The following is a 20402-nucleotide window of genomic DNA, read 5'->3' on the forward strand; positions in this document are numbered from 1 at the left end:
CGCCAGGCTCTCAGCCCACTTTGGAACTCACCCTCCCCGCCGGTACACACACTTTCGCTGGGGTTACCGCAGTTCTGTTCCAGCATGGCATACGGTCCATGCCTGGCCAGTCAGAGCACAGCACTGCACCACTCTGACAAATATGACTGGTTAAAAGGGGGCCCAGGACCTAAGCTGGTCCAATCACAGTAAATCTTAGTTAGAACTTTGCCTGGGATAGACATTTGCTCTTTTTGGCTGAACTTGAACTTGGAAGGATGAGGCCCTGAACTTGAACTTGGAAGGATGAAACCCTGAGCTTGAACTTGGGAGTATGAAGCCCTAAGTCGCCTGCCTGAGAATGAACCAGCCAGCAGAAGGCAGAGCCCAGAGCTAAGCAAGCCTCGATGACATCATTTGAATCCCTTGATCAAGCTGCACCTGAAATCACAATATCTCCAAACTTGAATCAATAAATTTATTTTCTGCTTAAGCAGGTTGAGTTGGGTTTTCTATTTGCAATAGCAAAAGTCCTGACTGGCAAGGTTTAAAAGTCTGAAGACTCTCACAGGTAAGTGCAGCTCAGGATCCTGTGAGTGGAGCAGAAAGTCTTAAGAAACGGCAGGGGCTAGTTGAACCCAGATTTTCCATTGGCTGAGCAGATATCCCCAGAGGCGTAGAAAATTAAATTTGTTTTATGTTGTTCCAAAAGAGGAGAACTGAGGCTAGAGGAGCACACTTCTGAGACACTCATTTTTGCTGGGTAGAGGAACTCTCTGGCAAGCAGGACCATCGATATTAGAGCAGCTGGCCTCAGGAGGGAGTAAGAGCCCCATCCCTGAAGGTACACAAGTTGTGGCAGCAACCATCTGGCCTGCAGTTTCCAGAGCGGAGTCAGGCGTGGGGTGGGACTGGAGTGAACGGGTAGATGCTTCCATATGTGGCAGTTGGCACTGACGGCAGGAACACGGGGGTGGCTTAATGGGCCCTGGGGCTCCCCTCTGGCCCTCAGGAAGGCAGGAGCATGAGGGGCTTGGGATGCAGCACCTGCAAATTTGCACCTTCCTGGCCTCAGGAGGCCTCCAGTACAGAAAAGACCATCAACGAAGCTCTGCAGCCATCTGCTAAGAAACGCCACAGGGAGGGGACAGCATGGCCAGCCGGGGTGCCATCAGGCTTTGGGTGGGGATCCTGGAGGATCAGACCCATCTAGGTGGGAGCGCTGGGGTGCAACCTGGAAGGAAGATAAGCAGGGAAAGAGAATTTGGGGACATGCAGAATCCACAGCTCTCGCCTTCCTGGCTCACAGCTCATTCCCACCTCCAGGTCTTTGCTCAAGGTTTGACTCCCACCAGGACTGCCAATGCTGCTCTCCCCACCTCACCAGTCCTCTCTGTCCTTCTGGTCCCACACCTCCAGGAGGCCTTGTGGGCTGCCTCCAACTCACTGACCCCACCATCTGCCCCCTGGGGATCATAGCTCAGGCTCTCCCACCTCCACCCACATATGTGGGTGCAGGATCTCCCTGGCTCGACTGGGCTCTCCTAGGGCCAGGGACCAAGGCATCTTTTCCATCACCTCCTGCAGGAATGGGCAGAGTGGGGCTCCGTGACACCCACTCCTTGGCCCGGGGGTGGGGGGTTACCAGGCATTCATTCATACCTTGGGCCTTGCCTCTGGAAGATGAGCTCCAGAGAGTGAGACTGGCCCAGGCAGATGACAAGTAGGCTGGGGAAACTGAGGCTACCTCCATACCCACCTTCTTTCTGTCCTGGCCTAAATGCCATTCACAGTGAACCAAAGGCCACTGCTCAGCCATAGCCTGCTGTGTATGGGAGTTGGGCACTAGAGTGGGGGACTCTTACCCCTAGAGGAGGCTGCAGGCGCGCTTCTGCTGCCGTGTGGGCTGAGGGCACAGCACGGCCCGGATGGCCTCGTCAAACACGGTTTTCAGGCCTCTCTGGGTGAGGGCTGAGCACTCCAGGTATTTCACCGAGTCTGGTTGGGGAGATGGACAGGAGAGCCAAGGCCTAAGTGGAGGGGGGCTCTGGGCCAACATGTCTCCTATGCCATACAACCCCTTCCACGCCATACACCCCTCCCACGCCATACACCCCTCCCACGCCATACGCCCCTCCCACGCCATACGCCCCTCCCACGCCATACGCCCCTCCCACGCCATACGCCCCTCCCACGCCATACGCCCCTCCCACGCCATACACCCTTCCCACGCCATACACCCTCCCACTCCATACACCCCTCCCACGCCATACACCGTCCCAGGCCATACACCCCTTCCCATGCCTCCCACGCCATACACCGTCCCACGCCATACACCCCTCCCACGCCATACAACCCTCCAACGCCATACACCGTCCCACGCCATACACCCCTTCCCATGCCTTCCACGCCATACACCGTGCCATGCCACACACACCTCCCACGCCATACACCCCTCCCACGCCATACACCCCTCCCACGGCATACCTCCCCTCCCACGGCATACCTCCCCTCCCACGCCATACACCCCTCCCACGCCATACACCCCTCCCACGCCATACACCCCTCCCACGCCATACCTCCCCTCCCACGGCATACACTCCTCCCACGCCATACAACCCCTCCCACGCCATACACCCCTCCCACGCCATACACCCCTCCCACGCCTCCCACACCATACACCCCTCCCACGCCATACACCCCTCCCACGCCATACACCCCTCCCACGCCATACACCCCCCCACACCATACACTCCTCCCATGCCTCCTATGCCATACGAGCCCTCCTGTGCCATACACACCCCTCCCACACCATACACCCCTCCCACGCCTCCCACACCATACACCTCCCGTGCCATACACCCCTCCCACGCCATACACCCCCTCCCACATCATACATCCCCTCCTATGCCTCCCACACCATACAACCCCTCCCACGCCATACACCCCTCCCACGCCATACACCCCTCCCATGCCATACACCCCCTCCCACATCATACATCCCCTCCTATGCCTCCCACACCATACAACCCCTCCCACGCCATACACCCCTCCCACGCCATACACCCCTCCCACGCCATACACCTTCCCATGCCATACACCCCTCCCACGCCTCCCACGCCATACACCCCTTCCACGCCATACACCCTTCCCACGACGTACACCCCTCCTACGCCATACAACCCCTCTGACGTCATATACCCCTCCCATGCCATACACTCTCCCACACCATACAACCCCTCCCACGCCATACACCCCTTCCCATGCCTCCCACGCCATACACCCCTCCCATGCCATACATCCCTCCCAAGCCATACACCCCTCCCATGCCCCCCACGCCATACAAGCCCTCCTGTGCCATACACCCTTCCCATGCCATACATCCCTCCCACGCCTCCCATGCCATACACCCCTCCCATGCCATACACCCCCTCCCACGCCATACACCCCTTCCCATGCCTCCCACGCCATATACCCCTCCCACGCCTCCCACGCCATACACCCCTCCCACGCCATACACCCCTCCTATGCCATACAACCCCTCCCACCCCATACACCCCCTCCCACGCCATACACCCTTCCATGCCGTACACCCCCTCCCAAGCCATACAACTGAACACCAGGCTCTGGGGGCCGCCATCCAGTCCCAGTGGGGTCACCTGGAGGCTGTGTCACCAGGAGCAAGGAGTTTAACGTCACCGTGCCTCAGTTTCCTCATGTCTGTAATAGCGAGCTTGAACTCAGTGAGAGACTAAGGCCTCCAGGGCAGGTCTGTGTCTTTCTTGGACACATAGCCCTTAGTCCGTGGAAGGAGGGCGGGAATTTTGATGCTTTTCTGTGAAGGAAAGGGCTCAAGCATCAGTGACCAAATCTCTGGGAGCCTCACCTTCTAGAAAATTGCCTTGCCCATCCCTCCAGGATTCTCCCAGGGTTGCAAATAATCCCCAGGAGGCCTGAAGCCCTCATGGCCCCCTCCCCAGGAACTTCCAAACATCATCGGCCCCTTCCTTAGCACCATCCCTGTCTTACAGACAAGGAAACTGAGGCTCGTGGAGAGTATGTGAGTTATCCAAACTCACACACTGGACGTATTCCCTCAACCTGGGCCCAGCTGGGGGCCTTCTGGGAGGAGTGGCATTGGAGAGCTCCTCTGTCCTGCCATGGGAGGCCCAGCCTTCTCCCACATGAAGACCCCTCAGGGCTAGAGCCCAGGGCACAGACGAGGAGAAAGGCAGGCCTAGTTCCCACCCCCAGGGACAGTGTTCCATGACATTCTGCAAAGAGTCCGTGTGACTTCCCATGTCCATTTCAAGCTGCACAGTTTCCCTGAAGTGAAAAACCACAAAACCCCTTCTGCCGAGATGCTATGCAGGCCTGGGGGCCGATGTCAGAACCATGAGGAAGGAGAAGGGAGGGGAGGGGAACTCTAGGCCCTCCGCCAAAGCCCGCTTGCTTCTCTGTGGCAGGATGGAAGGGGATGGACGCTGGTCACCACCTACTCTGTGCCAGGCACTGAGCTGGGTGCTTCCAACAACACCGGGGTGAGTTCCCATTTCACAGACCAGGAAACAGGCCCAGAGTGGGGAAGCCAAGGCCCGAAGGCACAGAGCTGGGGGGAGAAGTCGGGATGGCAGGAGGGGCAGCCCCTGGAACAGGGGAGCCCACTGAGGCCAGGTGCTGGGGAGAAAGGAAGGGTGGGGCAGGGACGAGGAACCTGAGGCTCAGAGAGGATGTCACTCACTCTGAGTCACATGCTGGGCGTCTCCCCTCTACCTGGAGGCATATACGCCCACCAGGGATCATGGGCAGTGGTTGTCATGGGGCTTGGCTGGCAAGAGCAGGGTGCCCTGAGCTCAGCCCGGAGTCTGGTCACCACAGCCCCCTGTGTTGAGGAGGTGTCACTGGGCACTTGGCCACTGTCTCCTTATAAGGGACCACATCTGCGTCCACTTCCCCCACATCCACCAACTGCCTTTTCCCTGGCACCCAGCCACCCACTCACCCAGGACAAGGGTCCTGAGCTGGGGGGCCAGGGCTCACTTTGGCTCGGCCTCTCACTGCTCTAGGACTTTAGTCAGTTCCCCCTCTCCGGGCCTCAGTCTCCCATCTGTCTAGGACTCATTGCCATGCGACGGCTCATCAAGCTGAGGCAGGGGCAGGGGAGCCACAGAGAGGGCAAGGAGGGTGAGGGGGCGGTGGGGGCAGTGGGGGTGCAGGGAGGACAGATGGCCCTCAGCTTTGTGGCTTAGGGAGCCAGTCCACCCCTGTTGGAATCTGGGCTCGGCCATGTCCTGGCTGGGTGGCCTTAAGCCAGCAACATGTCCCCCCAAGCCTGTTTCCTCTCTGTAAAGTGGAGGTGACAAGAGCTCTTCATCATAGCTGCTGTGAGAATGAAGTGGCTCCCAGGAAGTGCTCAGTCCACATCAGCTGTGATTATCAGCTGGGCTCAGGGCTGCCCCCAGAACTTGTCATCCCAGGGCTGGGGAGCCCAGGTGGGCAGAGGCAGTTGCTGCTTCCCTCACTAGCCCTGCCAGTCCCCCCAGGACTCCCCCTAGGCCTAAGCTGGTCTGAGGCACAGTTAAAATCACTGCCGCTGCCCCAGCTCCATGCAGGGTCAGCCAGGAAAGACTGGCTAGAGGCCAAGGCAAGAACTCTGAGTCACCACCTTATGGAGGAGAGAGGGCCTTTGGGGATTGTCCAGGTCAGCTTATGTGGAGAGGGAGACTGAAGCCCAGAGAGGGGCAGCCACTAACCCAAGGTCACACAGCCAATCAGTATCAGAGCCAGGACCAGAATCCAGGCCTCCAGCACCCTCCACATGATCCCAAAGCATGTGCTTTACAAGGGAGAGGTCAGTGACAGCCAGGCCACAGGCTGCAGAGCTGCACCCTGAATAGAAGGAGTCCAGGGGCAGGGGTTGGAGGGGTGCTGGTTGGTCAGAAAGAGAAGGCAGGGATGAATCCTTGATATTTAAAAGGAAAGACTAGCAGGCTGGGGAGCTGTGGCCCTAGGACAGGGGAAGGGAGCCAGGGTGTGAGCCATAGTCTGAGGCCCCCGGGGAAGATGGCCGTGTCACCACGCTAGTCACAGAAGGAGGGAGGTGGTGGCTGTGGTTTCCCTTCCTGTGAAGAGATGTGAGTCCCCAGGGCCCTCCCAGTTCCGGCAGGGGGAGGTGGGGCAGGGCTGGGGCGGTGGGGCGGGAGGAGGTCTAGTGGATTCAATCTGGGGGCCAAACCCTGGGCCTGCAGAGTCCTGTGGTGAGGCAGAGGGCACAGCTCATATGACCAAACCCAGCTGGTGGTTTTGGGCTTTGGGGCAAGGATCCCTGAGCTACAGACACATTGAGACCTACCAGGGACAGGGACAGAAACAGAGCCAGCAGGCCTGGGTACCATGCATGAAGCCAGACCCATGGTCATCGCCTCCCTGATGCAGGCAGCCCTGAGCCACTACAAAGAAGCACCCCCCAGTAGTGAGCCAATAATTTGCTGTCCTTCCTTCAAATCTGGCTGGGCCACCTACTAGCTGGGTGACCTTGAGAAGTTACTATATTTCTCCAGCCCAGTGATTTGGAGGCAAAGAGGGGTCGAGCTGAGAAACCAAAGGGAGTGGGGAAAGGGAGGAGAGAAGGTGGTGGAAGGAAATGTGTCACCCTTTAGAGCTAATGCAGCGCCACCTCCTCCAGGAAGCCTTCCCAGAACACCCAAGTTTGACTTGCCACTTGTCCTCCAAGCAACCACAGCACCCCCACTCAATCTCTGCTTCTGTCTGCTCAAAGCACACCTCCTTATTTTCAGTATCTATTAATAGATACTACTCATACTACTAGGACGACTACTACTAACACAGAGTGCTTCTCACACACAGGTGCTGCCCTGGCAGCTCCACCTGGAATAAGTCACTGAATTCCCCCAACCACCCCAGGAGGCAGGAGCTATCACTATCCCATGCTTTTCTGATAAGGAAACACAGGCAGAGAGAGGCTATGTGACTCGCCCAAGGTCACACAGCAAGTGCACACAGCACAGCTGAGTTCAAACTGCACAGCCTGGCCCTGCAGCCTGTGTTTACAATTACACCACGAGGCCAAGTCAGGGCCTCCCCCGCAGCCAGTTCCCCCCTCTGAGCCCGAGGCCCGTACCAATCTCCTTGGCCAGTGCCAGGCCCTGCGGGTAGGTGATGGGAGCCAGCTTCTTCTCCTTCAGTTTCTCGATGGTGTCCTTGTCGTCCCGCAGGTCCAGCTTGGTGCCCACCAGGATGATGGGTGTGCTGGGGCAGTGGTGCCGCACTTCTGGGAACCACTGGGCAGGTGGGTGGGGGGACACAAGGTTGTATGGGTCAAGAGGGGGCGCGAGGCTGTGCGGGGATCAGAGGGAGTGTGAGGGTGTAGGGAGAGGAGAGGCAGCAAGTTGCCAGAAGATCAGAGGTGGGCACGAGGGTGAGGAGAGACGTGAGGTGGCACAGGGAGGGGAGGCCACGAGGTTGTGCAGGAAGGAGGGGGCGCATGATTGTAGGAAAGGAGGCGGCGAGGTTTTGTGCAGACATAAGAAGCAAACATGAGGTTAGGTGACAATCGGAGGCGGACATGAGGCTGTGTGGGGAGCAGGAGAATGCAACCATGGAAAGTGGGGGTATAGCTAACTATCGCAGCACCCCCCACCCCAGGTCCTCTGAATCTTACCCCCTCAGTCCCCCTGCCAGCCCTGGTTGGCACTGGGGACCCTCTCTGTATGCGACCTCTGCTGCCCCAGGGACCAGCCTAGAGTCACCAGTTCCTCCCTCTGTCCCTCAGGGTTACCTGCCCCAGAGCCCCCAAGGCCCACCCTGTCCAGCTCACCTTGGCGCGGACGTTCTCATAAGAGGCTGGGCTGACGAGGGAGAAGCAGATGAGGAAGACGTCCTGGGGACAGAGCAAGCGAGGTTGCTAGTGAGGAGGGCCCAGAGGTGTCCCACCATGGCAGCCACCGAGAGGTGGAACTTGGGGCTCCCTGAGGGCGGAACACCCCAGGGGATGCTGGGGACTTAGGATCTGGGCAGAGCAGAGATACCCTTCTCGCCTCTACCACGAGGCTGCTGTTTGTTAGGACGCTCACTAAAGGCCAGGGCCTCTGCGAAGTGGTTATCCTCACATGTCACTCTGCAGCAAGCACTGCTGGTAGCCCCATTCCTCAGACAGGGAAAGTGAGGCTTCCAGAGGTTAAAGAGTTTGCCAGCGTGCACTCTGGTGAGGGGAGGATCTGGGATTCCAGAGTCCATACTCCAATCCATATACTATCCACCATCTGATTACCGGCCTTAGCCGCCTCCCTGCACACCCTGGAGGAAGGGCGAGGACCCAGCAGCCACCTGCAGGCATCCTCCACCTCTCCCCTCCCCCAGCACTCCCAGGGCTCACCATCCCGGGCTGCCTCCTGGGGCCCTGTGCAGAATCCACCTGCCCCACCACTGGAAACAGGGGGTGCCAGAGCCCAGGAGGCAATGGGGTGGGAAGATGGGCACATCGAGGACCGGGAACCAATGCAGGGCTGGGGGAGTGCAAGAGGAAGCCCTTCTCTGCCTGGGACATGCAAGGCAGGCAGACTCCCTGAGCTGGGCCTTAAGGGGAGAGGTAGGGTTTCCCAGGCTGAGCTGGCTGGAAGGGCATCCCAAGCAGAGGGAACAGAGACAGCAAAGGTCAGGACTGCAAGGCAGGTGGGAGCAGCACACCGTCTGTGGATAGGAGAGCGGCCGGAGACGGTCGTAGTCCTCCTGCCCAGCAGTGTCCCACAGCCCCAGGTTCACTGGCTTGCTGTCCACCATCACATTGGCTGAATAGTTGTCAAACCTGTGGGGAGCAGGCAAGGCAGAGGTAAGGTCAATCTCAAACCCCAGAACCTGGGAATTGTGGTCCAGCTCCATGTCATTCCTCGGAGGCTGAGACCTAGAGACAGTCTGCGACTGGCCCAAAGTCACACAGCATTTGCAATTGGGTTTATTTGTTTCATTACTGATTCATTATATTTTTTAAAAATGTAACACAAGTTAACAAGAAGAAAAAAAGATTATCTCTTAATCCTTTTCCTACCCGTACCTGTCCTTTGGAAAGGTAATTGAGGCTGTGTAACTTTTCCTCCCAGTCTTGATGAGAATAAACTTACCTCTCTCCTTATGCTGCCACTCAATGTTTGTTTTTTGTTTTTTTGTTTCTTTGTTTTTTGAAATGGAATCACGCTCTGTCACCCAGGCTGGAGTGCAGTGGCACCATCTCGGCCCACTGCAAACTCTGCCCCCTGGGTTCAAGTGATTCTCCTGCCTCAGCCTCCCAAGTAGCTGGGATTACAGGCATGCACCACCACACCCAGCTAATTTTTGTATTTTTAGTAGAAACAGGGTTTCACCATGTTGACCAGGCTGGTCTTGAACTCCTGAACTTAAGTGATCCGCCCGCCTCGGCCTCTCAAAGTGCTAGGATTACAGGCGTGAGCCACTGCGCCCAGCCTCAATATTTTGTTGAATGAATGTTCATCCCGTCTCAGGCTGGGTCCCCCCAGAAGCAAACCCTGAGACAAGGAGGTGATGTGAGGGGTTTACTCGGGAAGTGACTCCAGGATGCTGCAGAAGGGGAGTGGGGAGGAATAAAGGAGGGGACAGCAGCTGACACAGGGCAGGTGGTTGAGTTGTCATGGCTGTGGGCCGCTGCTGCTCAGTCCTGCTGGGGCCACCTGGGAGACAGAACGGACTGTGCTCAGGGCGTCCCCAGAGAAGGCAGGAAGCTAGGGTGCTGTCATTCATCTCCCATCTTCCAGGGAAAGAGGGCTGCTTCCGGGGCCTTTCAGCCCACCCCAGAGTGTGCGTGAAAGCTGTTAGTCACTGGCCATGGGAAGGGCCACGGCAAACGGTAGGAAGACACGTGCTGCCGAGGAGATGGTGTGGGGCACTGACCTTGACTCCCAATGTCTCCCGCCAGACCCAGAGAGCCCTGCAGGGCCATCGAACGAGCCTCCAGATGCACTTGCTAGGCACCTACTATGCATCGGGTGCAGAGCCAGCGCTGGGGCCACCAAGGAGTACAAGCCTGATCCTGCCCCCACAGCTGGCAGAAGGCCAGACACGGGGTGAGGGGCCTGACAAATATCAGAGACGGGGAAGCCCAAAGAATGCCGGGAGGGCCATCCCAGGGCTCCAAGCTCAGAATAGGGGAGGTTTTGCAAGCCAGTTCTTGCTACACACATCCCCGCAAGGAAGGTGCTGGCTACCCGTGCTGTGGAAGGGAAAACTTGGCTCAGAGAGATGCAGTGACTTGCCCAAGGCCACACAGCCAGTGAGTGACCCAACTAGGTAAGAAACCAGAAACCAGTGACCACGACCAATGCTCACTGCCCCAGGCCACAGCTGTGCCTCGGGGAATGCCCTCACCGCCTGCCCCTGAGGGCTAGGGAATCACTGTCACTTTTCCTGCTGTGGTCCCCCACACAGGCCCTGACCTGGTCCACTGAGACCTCTGGCTCCTCTGACTTCTCCTCCTACTCCTCCCCTCGCACACCAGCCAAGCCGTTTCCCGGGAAACGCTCACACCGCCCACCTCCCTGTGCTGGTCCACACGAAGCCCCTGCCCAGAATATCCTTCCCACCTTAGCTGTCCATATGTTCTCACCAACCTGGCCTCTGGCCCCCACACCCTCCAGGCTGCCCACCCCTCCAAGCATTTGATCCTGTCTGTATCTCCCTCTTGAATACGCTTCCAGCCCCGTTTCACTCCCGACTTCTATTCATGCTTCAAAACCCTGCCCAGACAAGTCCTCCTCTCTGGCGAAGCTTCATCGTCCTCTACCTGTAAAGAGCCCATGGTTCCCTCTCTCAGGTGACTACTTTGCCTTGACCACGAGCAGGCACTTGGTGAGTCTCCACCCCTTCAAGGGCTGTGGGTTCCGTGTGGGCCAGGCCGATGCCTGCTTATTCTCCACAGTCTCAGGCCTGTCACCCAGTGAATGCAGGTGGAAGGGAATTAAACCACCTCCTCCAGGAAGTTCGCAGAGAACGCTACTCAATGTTAGGCTGCAGAAGCGCTAACACTTCAGAGTAACACAAAAGACACCTCTCCTGAGAGGAGTCCCCCACACCCCCAAAAAGTGGGCAGCCCAGCCTTTTTAATACACTTTGCCTGTCCAGCCCTGGACAGAATTCCTGGTTACCTCTCAGTTCCTCAAACGGCCCTGTTCCTGCCTGTCTGGAAAGTGCCTGCAAACAGTGGCCCCTGACTTCCCACTCTCCTTCCTCTCTCCCTTCTCTTCCTCCCCACTGCCAGGCTGGCTGACTTTTACTCATCCCTCCAGCCCCTGCTCAATGTTGCCTCCTCCAAGAAGCCTTTCCTGACTTCCAGCCATGTCGGGGCTACCACCCCACCTAAACCAGCACTCCTTGGGGAACTCAGCATCCCAAGTGGCAGGCAATAAGCCTCATTTGTTTGTCGCTGCACCCTGGGGCCAGCCCGCGGTCTGGTGCACAGCAGGTGCTGGCGTGCACCTACTCCGGGTACCACCTACACTGCTGTGGGATTTCAGGAAGAAGGTGCTGTCCAGGGAGACACAGCGAGGCATGATGGGAAAAGCCACACCTGTGTTGTTTTTCCAGTTTTGACCAGAAACACACTTTTGGGAAATGCTTGGACACTCTCTCCTCTAATGTCCAGCCACAGTGCTAGTGCCAAGAAGCCCCACAAGATTCACCTGTCTCCTCTGGGTCATCCCTGGAATCTCAGGGCCACGGTGATGGGGAAAGAGCTGGGACCTTGAGAAGCAACAGCCACCTTCTCTGAGGCCAGGCAGGGGGCTGAGGGTCTTTGTATGTTAAGTCTTGAAGTCTCATGTGATCCAAGACAAAAGGATCTTTAGTTACCCCCATTAGACAGATGAGGAAACTGAGGCCTGAAGAGGTCAAGGACCTTTCTTGTTGGCCGGGAACACAGAGTTCCTTGGGAAGCCAGGACATCCTGGCTGTGTGACCCTGGGTGAGTGACCTAACTTCTCTGAGCCTCAAACTCTTTAATGTGGAGGGGAAAATACCTATTTCTTGGAGCCATTAGGAGAATCCAAAAAAACAGAGGATGTTCAAGCCACCCCACTGGGAGATGCTGAGAAGCTAAGCAGTCTCATTTTCCATGTCCCCAAATGCCCCTGCCACAGGGCCCCTCCCCAGAGGACCAGAGGGACAGGTGCAGGAATGTGTCAATGGTGTGACACCCCTGAGGGTCCCCCTTACTTAAGAGACCCACAGGCAGCCAGGACCGGAGAGGAACCTTATGCACAGACCACCATGGCCAACCGTCACCCCATTTTCCGGATGAAGAAATTGAGGCTTACAGAAAGGAAGGGACTTGCCCAAGATCTCCCAGCCAGTGGGTGGCAGAGCAAGGCTAGATCCTGTTACCCAATTCAGAAAGGCCCATATGGTAAGCATCGCTGCTATTTCATGGCTGGAAATGGAGTTGGAGAGAGCAGAGACCATGTTTTCATCTAGTGCCTGTAGAACTCTGAGGCCTGGCCCTAGAATGGAGTGGAGGAGAGGAATGGGGCAGGTGGAAGGGGCCCCAGCACCCAGGTATCACCTGACCACCACCGAAGCCCACCCCCAGGGAGGAGGGATGGTGCATTCAAGGAACCCAGAGACCACAGGGCACGCATGGCTAGTGACTTGGGGGTGAGAAAGGATTGATGTCAGAGGGGCACGGACCAGTCAGGTCTTGGTTCTCAGGGCAATGGGGAACCAGCAAGGGGCCAAACCAGGCAGAGGTGATGAGATCAGATTTGCATTTAGAAAAGGTCCCAGCTGGGCACGGTGGCTCATGCCTGTAATCCCAGCACTTTGGGAGGCTGAGGCAGGTGGATCACCAGGTCAAGAGATCGAGACCATCCTGGCCAACATGGTGAAACCCTGTCTCTACCAAAAATACAAAAATTAGCTGGGTGTGGTGGTGCATGCCTGTAGTCCCAGCTACTTGGGAGGCTGAGGCAGCAGAATCGCTTGAACCCGGGAGGCAGAGGTTGCAGTGAGCCGAGATCGCACCACAGCACTCCAGCCTGGTGACACAGCGAGGCTCCGTCAGGAAGGAAGGAAGGAAGGGAGGGAGGGAGGGAGGGAGGGAGGGACCCTCTTGGAGAAGTCTTAGGGAGGGGCCAGAGGGGAACAGAGGGGGAAACTGGCACATCAGCCAGGAGGGGAGGCCCTTACCGTGCTATTGGTTGAAAGATGAAGGCAGCTGGAGGTGTCACGGGGCAGGGAGAGGTGGAGCAGGAGGGAACAGAATACCCAACAGAAGGGGTGCCTGAGCTAAGGCAGAGGCTTGAGCCACTGGACATCAGGAGGCACCCACACACACAGCGGCAGGAGCAGGGATGGGGCTGCCGAGAGGCCAGGCAGGAGAACCTGGTGGGGCCTGGCGCACACAGCTAGGGAGGCTGATGTCATCCTGTCCACTGGAATCCCAGGCTGGATTCGCCAGTTTACCGAAGAGAGGATTTCAAATGAAAGTGAAAATTAAGTGCCAAATGATTCAACCTCAATTAGCAGCACACATTCTTCCATGCAGAGCTGAGCCCTGCCTTCCTCCCCGGGGTGGGGGAGGCAGTCATGACGGAGCAACAGGAATGGGCTCAGCTCTGTTCTAGAAACTGGTGCGATGGCAGGGAGCGAGGCAGATAAGGGCCCTGTCCTCAGGGAGCTTCCATCCAAGAGGAGGAGTGGCAGCAAAGGAGCAGCAAGATGAAGTCGGGCTGTCGGGGGGCCTATGAAGACAGCCAAGCAGGGTGGTGGGATGGAGAGGGCAGGTTGGAGACGGGGGGCTGCTGTAGACAGGGGGTCAAGGAGGCGATGTCTAAGCAGGGAACTGAATGACAGGAAGCAGGGAGGGTTCTGGGTGTCATAAAGGGGAGTGAAGAGGTTGGGGGGAGGCAGAGATCATCAAGGCAGTCTGTGTACTTGGAGTGAAGTGGGTAAGGGGTGTGGTAAATGAGGCTGGGGAGAGGGGGGCTGTTGTTCACGGTTTGAGCATTAAGATGAGTTTTAAGTGTGAAGGGAGCCACAGGAGAGATTTAGGCCAGGTTAACCTTCAGTTGTTTTTTGGGAGGCTCTTTTTATTTTATTTTATTTTTTGAGACAGGGTCTCACTTTGTTGCCCAGGCTGGAGTGCAGTAGCACAATCATAGGTCAATGCAACCGCACCCTCCTAGGCTCAAGCGATCCTCCCACCTCAGTCTCCCGAGTAGCTGGGACTACAGGCATGCACCACCATGCCCGGCTAATTTTTGTATTTTTTTGTAGAGATGGGGTTTCTGCTCCATGTTGCCCAGGCTGGTCTCGAACTCATGGGCTCAAGCGATCTGCCTGCCTCAGCCTCCCAAAGTGCTGGGATTACAGGCATGAGCCACGGCGCCCAGCCTAACTTTCAGTTTTAAAAGCTCACCAGGGCTTCCGTCGAGCTTGGTTCTAACAAGGTGAGGTGTAAGGGGGCGCTCCTCTATGCCACAGGCACACGAGGGCACTGTCTTCCTGCCACGTTTCTATATCCCCAACACCTAGCACGGGGCCATCCACAGAGTAGGCTCAGCCTCCCCATCTGCGAAATGGGGGATTTGATGCAAAGAACTCACAGGGCCCTGCCGGCTCCGATATAGGGTCTATACAACAGAGCAGGCGGCAAGAGCCAATCACAGTGCAGCCCCACGATTCCTGGCAACTGATTGGCTGCTCAGGAAGGTGTCAGTTCCGAAGGTTCAGGTCCATCCCTTTGCTGTTACACCCTCATGGCTGGCAGCATGGGGATCCAGCTCTCAGGCTTATCTGATCTTGTATCTGTAGCACGGGCCTCCCCAACCCCCAGCAAACCTACCATCCTCAGCCCAGAAGCTCTCTCCACCTTAATCTCAGGTGCCAGAGATTTGGGGCTGCCTGTTTTTCCCAACCCACCCTCTCTCCCTCTTCCCCCTCCAATGTCAAGGGCCCAGTGTGACTATTTTACCCTCCCTTCACAGGGGCACAGGCATTGGCAGTAGCAGGATCCCGCTCTGGGGTCTCGTCTGGGGCTGAGAAACTTTGTGCCTGAAGCCATATGAGGGTGTGAGGCAGGATTCACCACAGAACTTGCAAGACCCAGTGCAAAATGGAAGTACAGGGCCCATGCTCAAAAATGATTAAGAATTTCAAGATGTAGACATCAGAGTATTAAACAAGGTGCAGGACCCTTCTGAGCATGGGGCCCTGTGCAATTGGATAGGTGGCCACACACATGGAGCTGGCCCTACTGGGATACCTTCACCCAATCCTTCAGAGAGACTTGGGAAGGTAGATCTGGTCGGGTCTATTTCTCCAGCTTCTGTGATGTTGTCCAGGACAACAAAGTCCACTAGGGGCCACCAGGGATCAGGGGCCTCCAGGCTGCTGAGAGCACCTGGCCATAACCTGGCCTCAGCAGCCTCAGCCATCCATCTCAACGTACAAGGGAGGTGCCTGGGGAAGGAGCTTGGGACTTCCAAGCCTCTACCTCTTATAGAAAAGGAGATTGAGGCTCAGAGAGGGGAAGTGATTAGTCCAAGGTCCTTCAGCAAGTGGGTCCTTCAACTCAGCCAGGATGCACGAAGGCGGGACAAGGTCTCAAGCCAGCATCCAGAGACCCAGGGACAGAGGCAGTGACAACACACTGCTGGTGACCATGGCCTTGAGCAGGAGCCGCCTCACCTAATTCTGCCTCCCTGCTCAGGTTTGCAGCCAGCCCTCCCTTGGCACTTAGAGGCACCTGATAAACGTTTGATAGTTGATGGTGAGTGGGCAGGAATCCTTGTTCCCATTTTGTATATAAGGACAGGACCAGAGAGGGGCACTCACCAGCATCAGGACCGAGCTGGGGCAAAAGCGGTTTTCTAGGCTCTCTGCTAGGGTTTCCCTGCCCTCTCCTGGCTGCCTGCCTTCCTCTAGCCTGGGCCAGGGCATCTAAGGCAGCTGAGCAGAGTGTCCCGGGGAGAGACAGCAGCAGAGAGAGCCCAGCCCACCCAAGTCTGGGGTTGGGGGTTGGGTAGTGAAGAATCCACTGGGGTGGGTTGGAAGCATTTCGGCTCCAGGCTCTCTTCTCCCTTCTGCCTGCCCGCCTCTTCCTAGGAGAGCCTGATCCCTGCCCCTGAAAGGGGGGTTCATTAAGATCAAGAAATGAGGGCCCCAGCGAGGTTCTGCATGGACCTTGGCTCTGAAGCTGGACAGAACCATGTAAGCCTGGGAGGCAAGCCTCTTAGTGGCTGTGAGGCTCAGCTTCCCCATGGGTGTCCTGTGCATGCTAATAGCCATCTCCCAGGGGGATCAAATGAGATCACACATGTGTGACATCTTGCGCAGGGGCCAGCATGTGGCAGGCCTTTGCTAGATGGTGGCTATGATCGATCTTCCTGTGGTCTTTCCCACGATGTCCAAGTCAGGTCAACTCAAAACACATGTGTTGTGTGTAAGGTAATGCATGTATCATACCATGTAGAAGACACTGTGCTGAGATAATGGGAGACCCACAAAGAGCTGGCCATGGCTCCCTGCCCTCCACAGGCTCATAGTCATGGGAGAGATCAGATAAAGTCACTCTGGGGAGTGGAGACCCCTTCGTGGTAGATCAGAAAGGCTTCCTGGAGGAGGGGGCACTGGAGCTGCACCTGGAGGCTTTAGACAGGTGGATGTGGGGAGAAAAAAGCACTATGGGGAGAGAGAACAGCTTGAGCAAAGGCCCTGGGGTAGAAATGTGCAGGGAGCTTGTGGTGAACAGTAGGGTCCGGAGGAGGCAGAGTGTGAAGCAAAGTAATGGGTAATAAGGCCAGGTGGGAGGTTGAGTGAAGGCCATCAGGAGCCTTGAGTGCCATGCTAGGGAATCGGGGAAATGTCCTAGGAGTGATGGGGACCCCTGAGGGCTGGCCAGGGAGGGGCTGGTGCCTCCCCAGTCATCCTTCCCTCCTGAGTCTGACACCAACACGCTCCCTCCACGTCCGATGACAGCCCTGCCTCCGCATCCTGCAATAGAGCGCAGGGCCTCCCAGGCCTGCAGACAGCTCTGTTCCGCCCCACAGCATGCCTTGTCCCCAGGTGTCCCTGTTCCTTGGAGTCGGGCTCTCTGGATCACCTCCTCCAGCAGCCTGCTTCCGCAGAAGCTCCTCTCCCAGCTCCTGCTCTTGCCTGAGCCAGCCCTCTCCTCCACGTCCCTTTGCTTGGAGGCCCAGCCTAAAGGCCACCCCTCCTCCCTTCTACTCCTTCCTCCATACCCCATCCCGGGTTCTGGGAGCCCCCAGCACCTCTCAGCGCCAGTGCTGCCTTCTTGGCTGGACTGTCAGGCAGCTCCACTGGGCTGGAGGCTGTGGGTGCCCACACAGGGTCTCGCCCACAGGAAGTGCCTGAAAGGGGGGTCGACTTGGTGACGGTCTCTCCCCTCCTCCCAGCACCCCGCATATCCCCAGGAACTCACACGGTGGGGATGTACTCTCCGGGAAAGGCGTTGGTGGTGTAGCTGATGAGAAGGCAGGTCTTGCCCACGGCCCTGAAAGACAGGAAGTGCAAGAGGGCGGCGGTCACAGGCTCTGCCGGAGACGTGGGGAGGTTTCTGCCTGGTCCTCTGCAAAGACCTCAGCATCCACCCAGCCTAGCCCTCTGGGCCTCCGTCTCCCCATGTGAGATGCCCCATGTCTGTGTTCTCACACCCGAGAGCCTGCAAGTCATGTGGATGTTTGTTAAAGTGGAGACTTCAGGGTCCAGCCCCAGAGATTCTGATCCACAGGTGTGCACAGAGCTGGCAATCCGCTTTTCCCACAGGCTTCTCCAGGGGCCAGTGATGTGGGACAGAGGGTGCCCAGCAGACCCAGGCAATGCCAAGGGGCCCCCGACGCCTGACCTGGGCTTCAAATCCCAGCTGTACCACCTACCAGTGGTATGATCTTGGACAAGTCACTTAACCTGCCTCTGCCTCAGTTTCTCCATCTAGAAAATAGAGATGAGCCCATCCTCATAGGAGTGTGCTGAGGAGTAAATCCAACGAGGCCTATCAAAGCACTGAGCACAGGGCCTGACGCACGGCAGCAGTCGATGGCTGCTAGGGAAGACCTGACCCTGCTCCTCCCTCTCACCTCCCCCGTGGAGCAGAGCAGTTACCAGGTCAGGGTTTGAGTCAGAGTGGTCTGGGTTCAAATCCTGTGAGGCTTTGGGCAAATTACTTAGCTTCCCTGAACTTTCATTTTCCCACCTGTAAAATGGACCTATTAGGTTTGGTGAGAGGATAAATAGAGAAGGCTAGATTAACCCCAGAGCTGGTACATAGGAAGGAAGTGATAACGTGCGCCTCCTCCACCCTCAGCATGTGAGGCTGGGAGCGGGTGCAGGTAGCTCAGCCGAAGCCCAGAGGCCAAGGGGCAGCTCTGGGCCTTCCCCTGCCCTGCGTGGTTTTGTCACTTCCTGCTCAGAGAAGACAGCTCATCCTCTCCTCCTACCATCGCCCTCCCCCGGGCCTGCCACCGAGGTAATTTTGAATGACTGGAACGTTAACCCTTGACTTCCGCCCGCCCCTCCTCCGATCAGATACAAAGCAGAAGTGAACAGGACTGGGCAGGCAAGGGCAGATAAGGAGCCATGCATCAGAATCAGCTGAGGCTGGTGGACAAATGGGCCCGCCCCCACCTAGATGGGTCACAGCCAAAGTTGGGGCCACAGGGCCCAGGCCAGGAGAGCTGAGTCTCTCAAAGCCTTGGGCTGCTCCTCTGTAGAATGGGAAGGCTGGACAGGAGGCCCCCTTCCAGCTAGAACATGCTCCAGGGTGAGCCTGTAGGCTGGACTCTAAGATGTGGCTGCTGGCAGGCATGACAGATTGACAAATTGGACGTGTCCTTTTATTTTGTGTTTTTTTAAGAGACAGCGTCTTGCTCTGTCACCCAGGCTGACTGCAGTGGCACAATTATAGCTCACTGCAGCCTCAAACTCCTGGGCTCAGGCGATTCTCCCACCTCAGCCTCCCCAGTAGCTGGGACTGCAGGCGCATATGCCACCACTCCTGGCTTAAAAAAATTTTTTTATAGACATGGGTTCTCGCTATGATGCTTAGGCTGTTCTCAAGCTCCTGGCCTCAAGCAATCCTCCCGTCTTGGCCTCTCAAAATGCTAGGACTACAGGCATGAGCCACTGCACCTGGCCTGGACCTGTCATTTTACAGATGAGGAAACTGAGGCCCCCAGGGGACAAGACAGCCTGAAGTCACTGGGATCTGACAACTGAGAAGGGTCTCAGCCCAGCCTGCCCCTCCACTGCCAACCCCACAATCACCCTCCCATCCTTTAGCCTCCTCCTTCCCTCTCTGTCTCTCAATGTCCCCTTGCCCCTTCTGCTCCTCACCCACATCCCCCACACATCCTCCCCAACCCGGCAGGCTGAGGGGAGGGGAGAGAAAGTGGAGGGGGTGCTAGAAGGCACATACTACAAGCAAGACAGCCACTCAGCTTATCGCAAGCAACCCCACAGCATCCCCAGGGCATAGGCCTCCTCCCAGATGAATAAGCTGAGGTTCAGAGAGGTGCTGTGACTTGCCCAAGGCCACACAGCAGCACCAAGCCAGTGACGACAGCCCAGGTCAGCCTGGGGACAAAGGCTGAATTTCAGGTTTCCCACTTCCCTCGTGCATCCACAGAGTAAAGACTGAGGCTTGCCTCCGTGGGAGACCTGCCCCCAGCTTTTGGGGTGCAGGTGAGGAGCCCTGGGCACTCTCACCCATAGTCCTGCACCCTCCACCGAGATGGCTTCTGGGGTGGGGTGGGGTTGAAGAGGGTGAAGCTCCCCTCAGCCCACCCCCGGGTGCTCCCTGTGGGCCCTAGGAGAAGAAGGAAGCGACCCCTCCAAGCTGCCTTCCAGGGACGCCTAGTTCTGCAGGGCCAGGGGCTTCCCCAGGGACACCAGGGCGGAAGGATCTCAGGGCATCCCAGTTGGGGGCTGTGAGGAATTCCAGCCAGGTACCTACCCATCTCCCACCACCACACACTTGATGGCCTGCATCGTGTCCGGAGCCTGGAGAGTGTCGGTGGTGACAGCTCAGGGCCAGGCGCGTTTCTGCGGGCACAAGGGGTGTGGAGGCTGGTGAGGCGCCTGCTGAGGAGCAGCGGTGGTGGGGCAGGAGGAAACGGAAGGGGAACTTACTCAAGCTGCTACCCCCACGGTCGTTTGCAGGGGGCGGAGCATGCGGTCTGGCAGAGCAGCTGGTGGGAGGGGCGCTCAGGTGCTGTGCTGAGCCCTGGCCATCCCCACAGGCCCCCTGCGTGGAGGCTCCAGCAGGAGACCTGGGGGCCCTCTGTGCTGGGAGGCTCACTTCCTGTCCACGGGGCAGGCCCAGAGGCTGTTCTCCAAGAACTTGAGGGTTCCAAGAATTCAGTGCACCTCAATTCTAAGCAGAGCAT

At 57.4% G+C, this 20402-nt stretch overlaps 1 protein-coding gene across 2 annotated transcripts; it reads right to left on the reverse strand.

The window, feature by feature from the left end:
- Positions 1-443: 443 nt before the first annotated feature.
- Positions 444-20141, reverse strand: RAC2 (Rac family small GTPase 2). 2 transcript variants are annotated; one of them, XM_004063431.5, is made up of 7 exons: positions 19970-20139; positions 17441-17512; positions 8686-8803; positions 7817-7879; positions 7121-7280; positions 1845-1977; positions 444-1213 (listed from the first exon to the last, which is right to left on the reverse strand). In XM_004063431.5, exons 1-6 carry the CDS (start codon positions 20002-20004, stop codon positions 1847-1849), a joined length of 579 nt encoding a protein of 192 aa, XP_004063479.1. In that variant the 5' UTR covers positions 20005-20139; the 3' UTR covers positions 444-1213; positions 1845-1846. The 2 variants fall into 2 exon arrangements, with proteins under 2 accessions (XP_004063479.1, XP_063561115.1); XM_063705045.1 differs by lacking the exon at positions 444-1213 and having other exon boundaries at positions 1917-1977; positions 7108-7280; positions 19970-20141.
- Positions 20142-20402: the final 261 nt, after the last annotated feature.

This window comes from Gorilla gorilla, chromosome 23 (genome assembly GCF_029281585.2).
Source record: "Gorilla gorilla gorilla isolate KB3781 chromosome 23, NHGRI_mGorGor1-v2.1_pri, whole genome shotgun sequence".
Taxonomy (NCBI): Eukaryota; Metazoa; Chordata; class Mammalia; order Primates; family Hominidae; genus Gorilla; species Gorilla gorilla.

Excerpts from the sequence above, each read along its gene's own strand:
- RAC2 (XM_004063431.5), bottom strand. The coding sequence starts at position 20,004 with ATGCAGGCCATCAAGTGTGTGGTGGTGGGAGATGG. Across the intron at positions 8,804-17,440 it reads GGAGAGTACATCCCCACCGT|GTTTGACAACTATTCAGCCA; the intron begins GTGAGTTCCTGG and ends TGCTCCCCACAG. Across the intron at positions 1,978-7,120 it reads GGCACTGGCCAAGGAGATTG|ACTCGGTGAAATACCTGGAG; the intron begins GTACGGGCCTCG and ends CTCCCCAACCAG.